Raw genomic sequence first — 16,082 nt, 5'->3', positions numbered from 1 at the left:
ATCATGATTTGTTTTTGTCTATTGCTCACCTGGGCAAAAAATAAGACAAAAGTTTACTTGCATGCAGGTGTTCCACACTCTTAAGTGACTTCTTTATTGACTTCCGGCGGGTGATTTCACTTTACAGCAGCACATGTTCTAGAAGCTTCTCTCCAGATGTGGCACAGGGCAGAAGTGAAATTATCAATAAAAAACCAACACAGGTGGCACATGTCACTGCTCACCCAATATTAAAACAGCCTTCTAGTAACTGTACAGTAATACTGTCATTTCACCGATTAAAATTCCTGTACAGAATTCTAGTACAGGGCCTACCCTACTTCACCAACGTTTCCATTAACATAATTCATACCCAGTCTACAACTGAAAAGCAAGTGGATCACCTTCATTTTCATGGTTTTGTACTCTTTGGCTTCCATCAAAAGAATTTATAATGATGATAATTTGAGCCGGACTTTGTGGGTATAGATGACATAAGCACTGTCCCACTAAAATTTCTGCCAATTGCCTAGAGAGCATTCAGATTTCTAAGTTTATTTCTACTGTAATTCTTTGCATGCTCATTTTGTTAAATATGGGCACAAACCACTAGTCTTTCACTGCTGGCCTCCTAGCGCATGATCCAGGTTTAAACACAACTGAGAAAACTAAAATATTCAGGCCACCTACCTGCCGCACCCTTCTCACTAGCATTCTGCCTGCTGGAGTTCTTAACTGCAAGATCCACTTCCCTTTTCCTTGGATCAAAGCAGCCCTTTTCTAACCAACTAGAGAGTACCAGATATGGCTCCCTTTGGAAGTACACAGAAATCAGTGCTGAGCCTTGCTTGAGAAGGCAGCTCAAGGTGCGAACATACCTTCATGTCGTGCTCACATCAGCTTTCTTTAAAAATGTACTTTTGCAGCTTCATAATTATCTGCAGCAGTTGCCATTTCTAGGCCTTAATTTGTTTCTTTGGACAAACTAACAATTATTTCTTTAATGCCTGTATTTGATTTTATTTACAAATTATCTACTGTTCTGTTAATACAACCACTGACCTTTACAGAAATGTCACATGCCAGTCAGTTAGCTTATAAGAATACCCTGCAACAGACTTGGCGCAAGTCCATGTAAAACAGCCTGGAAGCAGCCTGGGCCCATTACAAGGGCATAACCACAACAGTGTATGGGGAACCAGGATCCCCTGTGGGCCTCTCCACACTGGGGTACTGACTTCTCTGCCTGCCCATACATAGTCCAAGCAAGAAGGAGAAAGGCACAAACAAAGGCCATGCCATTCTTAAGAACATACAACGGGAAGTACTGAGAAATACAGGCAGGTGAGTAACTGAAAATCCAAAGTTGCCATCACAGCATGCAGAGTGAGCTTGATGTTGAGGAAACCAATGCGCTCTCTCGTCTCCCTCAGCTCCAGCTTCTCATTGATAAAGGAATACTTTACATCCTTTATTCACTCATCCAAAGTCATAAATGCAATACCAGTTAAGTGGGTTTAAGTATATTTTATTGGTATAAAACCAAAATATGATGACATAATTTTCAGAACTATGTGAAAAAGATTGTTCCCCTTGCAGAGTCTTTACTGTGAAGAGCAAAAAGCTAACTTACTTAAAGGAGCAACTTTATACAGCACCAAAACAAAGACAGTTCTTTATCAGAAAAGTCAAATGTCAGTTATATTTGTTACAGCTTCTGCGAAAGCTGAAGAGCAGACATTTCAAACCATTTCTTTAATTTTCTCCTTTATTAGGAGAGAAAAAAAGTCATGATTCTGCTAAAAGTTCATCAACCACTACAAGGTCTTAAACCTCCACCTTCCTGGTGGCCTTGTCAACCTCCCAGGGCACTTATACACAGTGGCCACAGAACCTGGTGCAGTTCAGCCACAGCAGCTTTGCTTGCACCTAACAACAGCCTTACTTCTTGACCTATATGTGTATGAAGTTGTCCTTCATCTGTGTATTAAAAATCACCCCAAAGTGATTTCAGAGCATCAATCAAAGCTAAAAAACACACAAAGCTAGTTTTTCTAAAAATTTATATTCCAAGTCTTCATGGTTTTGAAAAAGGCAAACTTCCAAAGTTACACACTGTGAAAACCACTCTCACCAAGGCGGCTTACTTGGTGGTCCCCAGGTGAACGAGCGCCATGATGGTTGTGTAGCTATGGAATAGATCCTCTTCCTTCACCTCATTACATCTCCTCAGTATAAAGTTCCCAGTGACGATCCGGTCACATCCAATCTCCCCATTTCCAAAGAAGCCGAACAAGGGGACACTGGGAAAAAACTTCCTAAAGGCATCGGCTTCAACATTCCCCTTGGCTCTGTAGTACTGAAAGCCCCGGCCAACGCATGCGAACATGAAGCCAATGGTGTTCTGCTCGGGGATGTTGGCTGCCTTGAGGCGCTGCATGGCTGCTTCGACAGTCTTGTCATCATTCACATCCTCAGTGAGGAGAACTGTGGCACTCTGGATTCGGTGCCCACTAAATGACAGTCCAACCACACCTGTGGCATCAATATCCAGAGGCTTCCTGGAAATAAACGGAAGATCATCAACATCTAACTAAGGGACGAGATCTGATACCTTTAGCAACATAAGCTTTAGTCTGAGGTTTCTCTTCTCAGGCAAGGATTAAATGAAATTGTTATTAAAAACAGGGCAGATCAAAAAAGGAGAGCACCTGCCCTTTTCAGCCACAAATACACAGCTACACAAAAGCTCTTCCTGGGTTAGTAGAATCCAGTAACTACTATCTGCTGCTTCAACGTCCTTACAGTTCCTCCTTTCCTTTAAAACCTACTCTTGTTTCTACCTAACCTCTATTTCCCAGTTAGCAACTCAGCCCTACACTGAAGTAAAAGCCATGTGATTTTACTTATTTTAGCCTCACTTATTAATGACTTCTTCATCTGCAGGAGCATCATGAGGACCAGAGCTATAAACCTATCAATGGTAACGCTGAAGGAACCCAACTCTGATGTTCTTAAAGGACAATAAATACAAGTTTAGTTCTTTGACTGCAAGCAAAATTGTGTTTAATGAGCATCTTGGCAACAGCAAAATGGAATGAATTGGTATATTAGCAATTCCTTTTATTTTCATTTTTATTTTATTTATTTGGTTTTTTCAAGACAGGGTTTCTCTATGTGGCTTTAGCTGTCCTGGAACTCACTCTGTAGATGAGGCTAACCTCTGACCTCCAACTCATGAGATCCACCTGTCTCTACCTCCCAAGTGCTGGGATTAAAGGCATGCAACCACCACCACCTACCCCTCTCCCCCTTTGTATATTTTGAGACAGGGTATCATATCGTACCCTTAGCTGGCCTGGAGTCACCAGTGTAAGACCAGGTTGACCCTGAATTCAATCAAGGGAGTCGCCTGCCTCTGTTTCCTCAGAGTACTGGAATCAAAGACATAACAAAAACACACTCTGCCTGATCCCTCAAATTTGTTTTTTAAAAAGCCTAAAGTAATGAGAACCTGAAATCACTTCCATCACCCATGGGAGCAAAGCAAGGTGCTCAGGCTTACTTCTCACAAGTCAGTGAAGACAAGTTGTCCACCTGGCCTCCAGCCAAGATGATATTCATGTTGCTGAAAGTGCTGACCACTCGATGCAGGTAGTTACTGGCTCCCACCTTACAGCAGTTATAGCCAAAGACAAGGACCACGCGAAGCTCAGGGTTATCCAGAAGACCTGCAGAAGTGAGGGATACAGTAAGCCTTCAAACATCGATGAATTGCATGAAATTCCTACTAGCCAACACTCGCAGTGTGTCTCATGCAGCACTGAGGCTGGTTTCCATTTCGTCTACTTTGAGATTACTCAGGTCTTAGTTATAATTTTCCCATTAATAAACCTAAATGGCTATTTGAATATAACATGCCTCAAACAAGCAGGACACGGTTATAGAGCAAACAGCAATGATGCCGGTGGCTCCACATCCTAATTCCACTCATGCCAGTGACCTAGAGTTCTGTCTTATCAAATGTGGTCTGAAAGCTTCCGTCACTAGCAGGCAGCCGAGCTTAAGGGAGCCAGAGGTCAACTCATTCCCAGAGCTCTGGGCCTCTCCTTGAGCCTCGGCACATTACTTTCAGAGCATTAACTTAAAACCGAACAGTATTACAAACAGATGGCTTCGTGACAGGAAGAAAATGCAGCCCCTAACTACACTCATGTTTTCCATTTAACTCAGCCACATGACTTCCATCATGATAGAAGGCTCACTCGGCCTGAATAGAGCAGGCAAGATGGGAAGGAAAAGGAGCCCTGCAGACCACAATGCTGCGAGATTCTGGCAAGAATCAAGAATCCAGCACATTAACACCTAACTCTGTGTATGCAGTGACCTAGTCTTATCAAGTGTATTCTGTCCTGCATCCCAGGAACCATCCCGTGAGTCCAGTTAACCTTCTCACAGAGCTTCTGTAAAGATGATGACGTGGGTCTTTCCTGAGCAGCCCACGTCCACTTTGCCTGGTCTCTCAATCCCCATGCTGAAATCTATATTAAAAATCTCCTTTTAATAAACTCCTACTCTGCTTCACACTGGGTCATACTGGAATTCTTTTCTGTACTGAAATCTAGGTAGCGTTACCTGCAGGTTACAGCGGGGAGCACTATCTCCACCGCAATGCTGCTGACAGAAGAATTAATTAGTGACAAATACTACTTTAGACTATGCTCCTGGGTACAGTGGAAATAACAGGACCTTCTAGAACCATGCATCCCAAACCAGCTCTAAAGGGTCCTCCCTCTAACAGACAAGCCTGGCATATTTCGGAGAAGACTCTTTTCTTTTGCAGAACAACTTTTCTGAATAGGAGAAGCCCGTGGGAACAGCAGACAAGTCTATTTATTTTAGAAACAAGAGATTGTTAATTCTAGGGAAGTGACTAGTTGGGGACAATGACATGGCTATTCAAAAGAAGTTAGGGTGAAGAGACACTGAAGATGCACACCCAATGCCAACCTTAGGTCTACACGCAAGTGCACCTGGAATATTCCCGAGTGGTCTCAAAGTCCTGAAGCCACCCCTCAGCCCAAACCTGTTTTCTAAACAGTTACCCTATAGGAACAGGGTGCCTGTACCTGCCCAACCCTCTTCTACACTGAGGCTTATGTGCAGGGCTCCAGGCTTCTGCTCTTACTCTCCTGTCTACACCGCTCAGGAGAATATAAAAGCCATTCTCAATGTGAACACTTCTTCCTCTGATCCAGAAACCCCAACTTCTTTTGCTGTTACTCCATTTTTCTATTGCTGGTCTTTAAGTAGGGACAAGCTTCCTAACTTTTCCAAACTCATTTCCTTGCTGTAAAGTGAAACTAATAACCTGTATAAACACAGGCCTCTTTAACAGTTGACTTACATTTTAGCAACATGGAAGCAGAACAGTAGGGAAGTGATCAGAGGTAATTAGAAAGTGGCAGGTCTGAGTGCCACTGCCTAATGGAGGCCTGTGTCTTCAGGCTAGCCCATTTATACACAGATGTGAGTTAGCACTAAGTAACTTTTATGAACAGTGATGGTTTAAGCTCAGTCAGCCCCTCTGCAGGTGCAGCTGATGAGAAGCCTTTATTCACACCGCTCTGCTGGAGTAGCCAGTGGCCTATTGTAACAAGTAAGTTTTCCCATTATGGCCTGACACTAGACCTGCTCCAAATCCAACCACACTTGCTTTCTCAAATTTCAGTGCAATCTCAACTGTTCATTTCCTAATACTTCAAGTTCAGGCCTATCTCTCCTAACACCAACTTTTTTCTTCTAAAAAACTTTTATAACAGTCACCAGGAATATTTTTAAAAGCTTTTCAGCTTTAAATAATAAAAATCCCTTCAAACTTCAATTACAGTTAACTGCATGCATACACCTTACCTCCCAAGCATCTGTAATTCTAGTTCCAGGAATATGATGTCCTTTTCTGCTCTTATTGGGCAGCACACAAACACATGCTACATACACATAAGCAAAACACTCATCATACACAAGCTTATCAGCAGAATACTCATAAAAATGGTCATCTCTGGTCATCTAGGACTTCATGGCAAAGAGAGTAATCTGAAACCAATGCTACCAATCACTAGCCTTGTCAGCAGCGTAGAAGCTACTAGCTGGCCAGAATTGAAACAGCACGATAATCAACAAAATGCCAATTGCATGGCACACACCTTCAAACCCAGCACTTGGGAGGCAGAGGCAGGAGGATCTGAGATCAAGGCTAGCCAGAACCACATAGTGAAACCCTGTCTCCAAACAAACAAATAAATAATAACAGAATAGTAAATAATAATAACTTACCCACTTCAGTAAGTTGGTGTCTTTCAAGTGTTAAATTCTTGGGGTCCTTAATAAAATGAAAGGGCTGAATTTTCACTCCTTCAATTTGAGGGAATAATAAAGCAAAACCAGATTCTCCAATCTCTATTTCCTGAGGTCGATTGCTACCAGATCCCATTGGAGTCACTAGGGAGAAAAATGACAGCTTCATGAGGACTAGATTTAGTAAGAGGCTTTAGCAAACCACTGCACCCTAACTCCAGACTGGGCTATCATCAAATAGCTGCTCTTAGAGTAAACAAAGTTCTCTGGCAACCTTAGGGTGGCTAGGCCCGTAGCATACTTTCAAGTACATTCAGAAAGAGATGCTTCTTAAACAAAGAGAGAAAAGCACGTGTCCAAACTGTCTGCAGCCGCCAAGTCCAGATAAAGAGAACTGCTGTTCTTCTGGAGGACCACGGTTCAGTTCCCTCACCCATATGGTGGCCACAACCATCTATCTCCAGTTCCAGGAGATCCAATTCCCTCTTCTGGCTTCCATGAGCACCAGGAATATATGTATATACATGCACAGATATACATGGAGGCAAAATGCTACATACATAAATGTTTAAGTGTTAAGTTTCTAAGAAACCCAAATCAGAGTGGGCTGGGGTGTGGGGTATTCAAAGAGAAAACCCCAAAAAACAAACCTCACATGATCTAGTATTTTGTTGTAACAGCAAAATAAGCCACTCCCACAAAGCCTGGGAAAGAAACCTAAACAGTGTTTGAATGTGAGTAGATGTAGGACAGTACAAATTAAAATCACCAGCGGTGAGCCAGCCACGTCACAAGCCAACATACAAAGTACCCAGTAAGCACACACAAGGTATGCAACACAGCTAGAGAGAGTCAGAAAACACTCTTGCTTTGAACAGAGAGAGTCAACACTCAAGACAGGGATGGTTACACCTACTGGCTGGGCTAACAGTCACAAGCTGTGACCCAGTAGCAAGGATGCCTGGCAACTGAAACCCTCATACACTGCTTGCTGAGTACACAATGGTAGACACTTGGAAAATTAGTAGTTTCTTTTTGAGTTAAATATACATCGAGCCAGTAAGTCCACTTCTTAAGTTTCAGAGAAACTTAAAACTTATGCAAATAGGACCAGAAAACTACAGTCTATCTAGAAAAACAAGAATGAGAAAATAGATCTTGTCTTTTATATCACAGAATGACTTAAATGCTGGGCTGGGGACATGGCTCAGTTAGTAAAAGAGTCTGCTGTACAAGCACCAGAGGCTGGAAGGCTTCCCCACACCTGACCCCAAAATAAGAACAAAGGTCAGGCAATGAGGGAAGCACATACAGAGAGACAAATCCCTGAACTTCACTGGCCTGCCAGTCTAGCTAGAAGAGTGAACTCCAAGTTCAGTGGGAGACCCTGTCTCAAAATTCAAGAAGACACTTGACAACCTCTGACCTCTTCATGCATGTGCTTACACGCTTACACACCCAATCTTTTAAAGGACTTACTGATAAGTGTAACATAAACCTCAAACATGTTTAAAATATTTATATTGAGTCAAAGAGCCAAAATACAGAAAGAGGACAATCATTATGACACTAACCAGGTAGACTAACCTAGCACCATAGAAGCCAGAATAGGGGTTTTGGCAGGGACTGTCAAGAAAGAATAAAGAAATTAGCTAGGCTCAAAGAAAGCACCAGCGGTGAGAAACAGGACAGTGCTGGAGAAGAAGCTGGGAGCTACATCCTGACTCCCAGGTGGAGAGGGAGACTGGACCTCGCATAGGCTTTAGAAACCTTAAAGCCCATTCCCAGTAACAAACTTCCTTCAACAAGGCCACACCTTGTAATCATTTGTAATCCTTTCAAACAGTTCCTCTCCCAGGCAACCAAGCATTCAAAAGTCTATGAGGCTACATGGGCCATTCTTATTTAAACCACCACAACCAGCATAGAGAAGACCCAGCAAACACCAAAGGCCACACTCTGGCTGGAGCAGATGTTATGGTATTTAGCTCCAAACATAAGACCATGAGGACTTAAAGCAGCACCCCGCCCCCCCTCAAAAAAAAAAAAAAATCAAAGCTGCTTCAGAAAAAGGCAGCAACAAAAGGAAAGCTAAAACTGCCACCCACTCACATGAGGAAGGCAGGGCTGCCAGCCAAGGCTGGTCCTTTTTTTCCTGCCCCTATTCCTGTAACAGAAAACTTAAAAAGAGAAATGTGGCTGTGTTTGACTGTGGCTACAGTAGATATAACAGGCGGACCAAGATGTGAGGAATAAGAGCTATGAGTCTACATAAGCATCCAACAGTAACCAATAATGATAAAAAGGCTACCTAATGCCAGTTCAAATGTTTGAAGCCACAGCCACAGCTCTTGCTCTGTTAGTGTGTAAGCAGCTCTGTGGTAAGGAGACACTGGTAGCAAACACTTGGAACTTTTTGTGTTTCATAGCACAAGACTGAAATACAAGGTCTTTCAGGGTACTAGTGTGAGGGCCCAGGGGTGGGAAGGGTCTTTCTTTATGCTCTAGCTGCCAGCACTTTAACAGCTGAGCTACCGACAAGGCTCCATCTAAAGCTCCAGAAAACAGGAGTGGTATGTTCTAAATGTCACTACATCTTCACAGCCCTCCAAAGACAGTACTAACATCAGCATCCCATTTCACCAATGAGGAAACTGAAGCCTTGTGGATGTCGGGTAAGCTGTCCAAAGTAGCACAGGTACTAGGCTGGAATCCTAACCCAGTTATTGTAACCACTGCCAAAGCAACAGGAAACAATCCAAATAGTAACAGCAAAAACTTACTAGCAATGTGCCACGGTGGCAACATGCAGAGAAACAAGTGTCTGGGTAAGGCCCGTTGTAAGTTGTCACCCCATCACCCTACCTGCAAGAATCAAGAGCTGACCAGACTGGACTGGCTAAGGTCTTTCCTAATCTGGGGCTGGTAGAATGAGATCCTCCCCACCTCCACCACCAATGGCTAAGGGAAGACAGGGATCACATTTTGCTCTTAAGCAGCCTTAAGATCTGACCTCTGAACCTCAACAACCCGAGAGATACTAAGTACAATGCAACATCCTGGCAAGGATGACCAATGCTATTGTTTTAGATGACTGGAAATGTGAAATGTACTTTTCAGCTACAAATATTTCATCAATCCATGGGACCCCACATCAAACTAAGCAAGAAATAAACTGTTAATTTCTCTCACCTACAATTCCTGGGGTCACAATCCCAAGGACTTGACACTGCTTGGGGAACAGCTTCTCAAGAGCAAACGCTGTCTCCATGGTAGTTCTTTTCCTCGCTGTGACAACACAGTAGCACAATCATTACATATACTGTTCACTGTCAAATCTGACAATGCTAAAAAACAATATTTAACAACAGGTTATGAAGCTGGGGGTGTTGGTCAGTTGGTAGAATACTGGCCTAGCATGCAAGACGTCCTAGGTTCGATCACTAGCCACAGCACTACATAAGCCCCAAAGAGGTGCAAGCTGTAGTCCTAGCACTTGAAGGTGAAAGCAGGATAATCAGGAGTTCAAGTTCATCCTTGCCTATATAGTGAATTTTGAGGCCAGCCTGGGCTACATGTGATCTTGTCTTATAGGAGGAAAAAAAAAAAGGAAGGAAAAACTTTATAAGAAAGCCTAAACATTTTGATTAAAATAAGTGCTTTCCCCATTTTGATACCTGTTTTATTAAAACTTAAACCTAATCTTTACCATCACAAGTTTGCTATTGTCCTTTGTAAATATCCTACTTCTGCCCCAAAGGCATCAAATTTGGCTCAGCCCTGAGTCTGAGAAGTGCTACTTACTGGCTCTCTCTGTTCAACTGATGTCACAGCGTTAACTATCATTTGATTCAGGTCATTTGGATTCAAGTCAGACAACGTCCAAACCAAAGTCTGGTCTGTATTTTCCCCTAGCAAGCTAAGAATATACAGTGTCTGTAAATAGCTTTGGTAAACGGAACCTCATAGCACCACATTACACAGGAACAGGCTTGGATAACCAAAGCCAGGATCTTGTTTTAATACAGAAGTACATCTGGAGGATTAAACTATTTCAAAAAAAGAAAAATGTCTTTCTGAAAACCCCACCCTAATTGTACGGCGAGGTTAGACATCAATCTACAGCACAAAGGCTCCTCGGCTCAAGCCAGACACAAGCACATGTACCAGGAGCAGTGCCCAAAAGCTTCAGAAAGCCTGCTCTTGGGGCTAGGACAATGTCAAAACAACCAAAAACAAAAACCCAACTCTTTTCTCCATATCTACCTCTTTTATGGCCACGACACTCTTCCAGGCTAATGAAAGTCTCAGAATCCGCCATGTAGAGAACTGTCCGTGGTAAGATGGGAACATTCTGCAAAGAGAAAGAGAATTGGCTCCTGTGAGGCTGTGGTGTTCCCAAGTGCAATAAAGCCACTGTCTCCATCGATCCCAAGTCCTCTTACTTCTCACCTGTCACCCTACCTGTCAGCTTCCTTACTGAGCACCTACTCTTTTGTCTATGTCTAACCTATCTCAGGCCTTAAGAAGTTCATCTTCATAAAGCTCATTTAATCTTTTAGAACAGACATTAGGTAGCAGCTAAAGCTGCCTCTCGATTTTTTGGACAGTAAGAAGCTTCTCAACAGAGGGAGGGGACACAGGCTGCACTGCTCTTCTGGCTTTCACCGACAGCCCTCCAGCTCAGGGTCAGACCTGCCCAAGCTTGCATAGGTTCCCTTGCTGCCAAAGCACCTTGAAATCGTTACAGTACCTTAGAGCAAACCTCTCAACCCCTGCCTCTAGATGTTACACTGTATTTGGCACCTCCATGTGACATCCTTCACACACACACACACACACACACACACACACCCGCCATTCTTGTTCGTATTCCGAACTAAATGCAAGGACTTTTTTCAAGTGTTTTTCCTATCAGAATGGAATAAAGTGCAGACTATAAAGCACAACTTAACTGCCTTGTAATCTGGAGAGACTCAGATGTTTCAGCGTAGGTTTGAGACAACTCATAAAAACACTGAAGAGTATCAGAGTAAGGCCTATAGCCTAAGGATACAAATTCTAGATTTCACCTGACATCTTTAAAAAGTCTTAACTAGTTGCCATAATTTAAAATTCCACAGAATTTTTACATATTTCCTGATCCTTTCGATAAAACCTGGAAACACTCAGATTGTTTACCTTTTAGCTTTGGCTAGGCAGACCTGCCAGGACCAACAGCTCACTGAGCCACTACACCCCCCTGGGCTTCTTTCTGACCCCTGGGTTATTTTTGTCTGCTATGCCTGATGAGTGAGGAGTCAGGGCCGGGTCCTTCATCTGCCATCGCCAGCAGGGTAACTTCCACAACGCAGTCAGGCCTTAAGCCTCCTAAGTTTAAATAAATATACAAGCCTATCTCTAATTCTCACTAGCAACTGACTATGAAAAGCCTCAAAATGACACTCTCACTGTAGTATAAGGCAGCTGGGAATACACTAGTCAAAGAAGTTACAAATGGCAAGCTGTCTTATAAAAGTTCAAAACATTTCTAATAGGAAGTTAAACTTCCTTTATATGTATTAAAATACTCCATCCACAAGCTTATTTGGAAAACAGCATCTATGACTTAGTCACCATGTTTGTCTCACCATGAGTTTGATTTTTTAAGGCTACTACTATGTGAACTTTAATAGTGATATTGTGAGAATATTAATATCCATCGAAAATTTATAGTTATATGCATTACTTTTTTGCTATTTAATCCTTACAAGAACCCTTTAAGGATACAAGAGAATCACTGTTCTTCCTTTTCAATTTACCAAAGTGGAACAAGGCTCAGAGAGGACAAAATACACATGGCTAGCTTGAGCCAAAATGTGGATTAACATCTAAGACTGTATATAACAACCACTAAAACATACAGAATGCCTACTGCAGTAAAAAGTTGTAAACAACCAAAGAGCATTACTAAAACAAAAACCACACAATTCTATTCCCCACAGGAAACTTTCATTAACGTTCTAGCTTATTTATGACTCTTCCTTTACAGTAATCTAGATTATAGTAATATAATTTAATAATCTGTTTCCTAACATTTAAAATGTTTTATTTTGTGTATATGTCTAAGGATATATGCTATGTGTGTGTGCCCTCAGAAACCAGCTGTAGTTACTAGCAGTTGTGATCCACTAATGTGGGTGCTGGAAACTGAAATTTTTCTTTTTCTTTTCTTTTTTTTTTTTTAAAAAAAACTGAGACCCAAACCCAGGACTGGTAGCAAGCGCTCTACCACTGAGCTAAATCCTCAACCCCTTAACCACTGAGCTATTTCTCCAGCACCTTTATCAAGATTTTCTTAACACTAAATGTACCTTGTGATTTATAACTTAATGATTTCTTTTACTAAACAAACAGCAGGATGTTTGTAAGTTCCTTCACTGTACATCATGCTCCAAACAATTCTGTGGAAAAGGCTTTGCAAGGATTTCACATTTTCCCAAATAATAGATTCTGAATAATAGACTGTAGGTGTTGTTCAGTGTTTCAGAGAGAACTACTACTCCAACAGACCTGAGGAATGCTAGCCAGCTTTCTGGGTACAAGTCCAGGAGTCCAAAAGAGCAAAGAAGAAAAGTTACACAAGACAGCAGGGAATAGAAGACACCACATTTGGGACAGGCACATTAAAAATAGGAACCAGGGCTGGAGACAGCTCAGCATTTCAGTGCAATTGTTGTGTTTCAGAGGACAAAGTTCATACAGTTCCCAATGACCAGTTAACTCCAGCTCCAAAGGAACCACTGCATTCTTCTGGCCTCCACGGGTACCTTCACACATGCATACAGAGACACACACACACACACACACACACACACACACACACATACAAATAGGGACCCCTCCTTTTTGGTTTTTCTAGACAGGGTTTCTCTGTGTAACCTTGGCTATGCTAAAACTCACTCTGTAGACCAGGCTAGCCTGGAGCTCACATATCTACCTGCCTCTGCCTCCACGTGCTGAGATCAAAGGCATACACCACCACTCCCAGCAAGTGTTTTTTTGTTTGTCTGTTTTGTTAAGAGCCAGGTTTCCCACTGTCAAAAAGTCAGATATGAGTAGAAAGGAAGTGAGACAAAAATCTTGTGCTGGATTGGATGCGCCTAAGGCAACTCATTAAGGCAACTCATGAGTTTCATGTACTGACAGAAATACAGTTCTAAATACACAGTCAGCTTTCTCTGCATCTCTCCAATCAAGGATCTAAATGTGGCTATTTACAAAAGGGGGTGTGTGTGTGCTACATCTATATTGAGTATGTACAAACTTTTTTTTTCTTGTCACTATTTCCTAATATAGTCTACTTTAGAACACTTACTTTATGTTAGGTATAAATAAGCTAGAGATTTTAATCTAAATATAAGGCTGGAGCTGGACGCCGTGGTACACTTCTATAATCCCAGGGGTGGGATAGCCCACAGTGGGCTGGGCCTTCCCACACCAAACACTATGCCCCACAGACTTGCCTTTAGGCCAATCTGTAGGAAACACTCACTTGAGGTTTCCTATTTTCAGATGACTTTTAGCTTGTCTCAAGTTGAAAAACAAAAACATAAAAACCTCTAACCAACACATTTATTATGATAATTTCCCAATTTGGAGGCTATACTGTGACTGAGTTCTGTTTGCCTATTATACATACTACGGGATAAAGAGTAATAGAACATCAAATTGGCAGTTTCCTCTCGAGCGTTCCTGCCACTTAGTGAGCTACCAGAGATTCACTACCGGCTCTACAGTCTGTCTTCGCCTCCCGTTACGTTGACTCTCCTGGATCCGGGGACGCAAAGGTCTATGGCTTAAGTATTTAAGTAGAAGTTTTAGTTCTTCTAGCCTTAGGGTGTGACCCCGGGCAAGCGATACCCAAAGCCTTCATTGAAAAACAGAGACAAGTTAGGGAAGGATCTGTAAGGCGTTGTAACAGTGAACACCTGGATACTTCAACTGTCCAACATCTACTAAGGAATAAGCCGCAACACGCCCTTACAAAACCTGACGCCTATTTAAAATCTTGCCAGAATACGAGCAAAGGCTCCCCCAAATTAACAAAAGCAAGGACGTGTATCACGAACGTGATTCTTAAAAAAAGTCCTCAAAGATGGCCCACAAGTCCAGCAAATGACCGTCCGCGGCACACCTCCATACTTACCTCAAGCGCCTCAGCTACCACGCGGACCAGGCAATGTCCCTCCAGGTGGCCGGCCTCCGCCACACCCGCGGAGATCCAGGTCACGCTGCGGTGGGTCCGCAGCACTCGGCGCACACACTCCCTCCACAGGCGGCACACTCTGGGGACGCAAAAGCACAAAGGGTTGCCGCCGGGTGGGTCGTCCCTGCCGCCAGCAGCCCCGCAGCGCTCGGCCAAGCCCTAGGACCCCGGGGCAGGGGTGAACCCGCCACCCATGGGGTCGAAGGTCTCCTCCCGCCCCATTCGCCCTCACCCGGCTACCCGCAGCAGCGCCTTGGCGGGCAGGAAGGTGAACACACGCTCCACCACCTCCGCAAGGTTACTCAGCACGTAAGTACTTCGCGGGTCTGTGGAGGAGGAGCCGCCGCCACCGCCCACCGGCTCCATTCCTCCCCTACCGGGCCGAAAGCCCCGAGGAGGCTCGGAGGAACCTGAGCGGCCGGTGCACCACCGCCAACCCGAGCGTACTGAGCAGGAGCGCGCCACTTCCGGCGGGCCGCTTCCGGCTCCGGACTGGCCGCTGCGGCGCACCGGCTAAAACGGATTGCACTGTTCCGCCCGGAAGGGAACGGGTACAGCCTTGATTTTGAGTCGACTGTGAGCATTCGGCTTGTTTGGTGAATCTGGTTAACACGTTATCTCTTAAGTTTTAATGGAGTAAACATTATAGATAGCACTCGCCATTCTTTGGGCACTAACTATAGCTGCTACCGAAAGCACACGCCAAGCCAGACATTTTCACGCAGGAACCATTATCCTTTGGCTCGTGTTCTTTCTTCATCCCAGGGCTACACAATCACAGGAGACAAGGCCCAACAACCTGTTTTAACCCTCCGGTGGATCCCGTATGTATTCCCGAACCACAAATTAAAGGACAGTAGCCGCAGCTTCAATCCAAATGAACTGTGTTCCCCAGCTACTTGGGTCTGACCCGGTGCTTCTTGTCTTGGCCTCATGACCTTTTACACTGAGATACTGATTATTTACCTATGAGAACATTTTGAGCTGGGCATGATGATCCATGTTTGCAATATCCAGCTTGCTGGAGGCAGGAGGATCACAAGCCGAAAGCAACTGAGCTCTGCAACCCCCAAATATTTTATATAAGATAACATAAAACACATTAACAATATTCTTATGTTGAAAAATTCCTCAAAGCTCCTTGCCTTCAGTAATAAATTTCCACTTTACTCTGGAAACCTTGAGGCTTAATACCAAACACACGGAAGTGTCATACAGTCTCCAAAACTCCACTACACAGAGAATATGAAAAAACTCAAACGCCCCAGCAACTCTCAGGGTCTCCGATGTTCTACTTCCAGAAACACTGGCCACTAACTACTCAATGGCTCATTCTTCTTAATAGGCACTGGCTTGGTGGGGAAGAGGGAGACATCTGATGAGGACCAGGGAAAAGATTTCCACACCCAAGACAACTTTCAGAGAAAATCACTGTTTTTGAATGAAGTAGGTTGGCTGTACATTGAGACATAACATTCAAACCAAAGATAAACTGGCA

General features: G+C 43.4%; 2 protein-coding genes across 4 annotated transcripts in view; one reads left to right on the top strand and one right to left on the bottom strand.

Annotated features, from left to right (window-relative positions):
• Nrg4 (neuregulin 4) overlaps window positions 1-3,027 on the top strand; it is a 60,147-nt gene extending 57,120 nt beyond the window's left edge. For both annotated transcript variants that reach the window (XM_021642953.2, XM_060374203.1), the window contains one exon: window positions 2,926-3,027. The gene's annotated coding sequence lies outside the window, so the exon portion shown is untranslated. The remainder of the gene's footprint in view (window positions 1-2,925) is intronic.
• On the bottom strand, window positions 1,492-16,013 carry Fbxo22 (F-box protein 22). Of its 2 annotated transcripts, XM_021642918.2 has the most exons (7): window positions 14,817-15,841; window positions 14,525-14,663; window positions 10,603-10,690; window positions 9,529-9,624; window positions 6,316-6,480; window positions 3,545-3,710; window positions 1,492-2,540 (listed from the first exon to the last, which is right to left on the bottom strand). In XM_021642918.2, the coding sequence occupies exons 1-7, from the start codon at window positions 14,948-14,950 to the stop codon at window positions 2,123-2,125; spliced, it is 1,206 nt and encodes a 401-aa protein (XP_021498593.1). In that variant the 5' UTR covers window positions 14,951-15,841; the 3' UTR covers window positions 1,492-2,122. The 2 variants fall into 2 exon arrangements, with proteins under 2 accessions (XP_021498593.1, XP_060230173.1); XM_060374190.1 differs by lacking the exon at window positions 9,529-9,624 and having other exon boundaries at window positions 14,817-16,013.
• Between the last annotated feature and the right edge of the window lie 69 nt (window positions 16,014-16,082).

The sequence above is a fragment of the Meriones unguiculatus genome, chromosome 1 (genome assembly GCF_030254825.1).
Source record: "Meriones unguiculatus strain TT.TT164.6M chromosome 1, Bangor_MerUng_6.1, whole genome shotgun sequence".
NCBI lineage: Eukaryota > Metazoa > Chordata > Mammalia > Rodentia > Muridae > Meriones > Meriones unguiculatus.
This window is presented reverse-complemented; position numbering and strand designations above follow the sequence as displayed.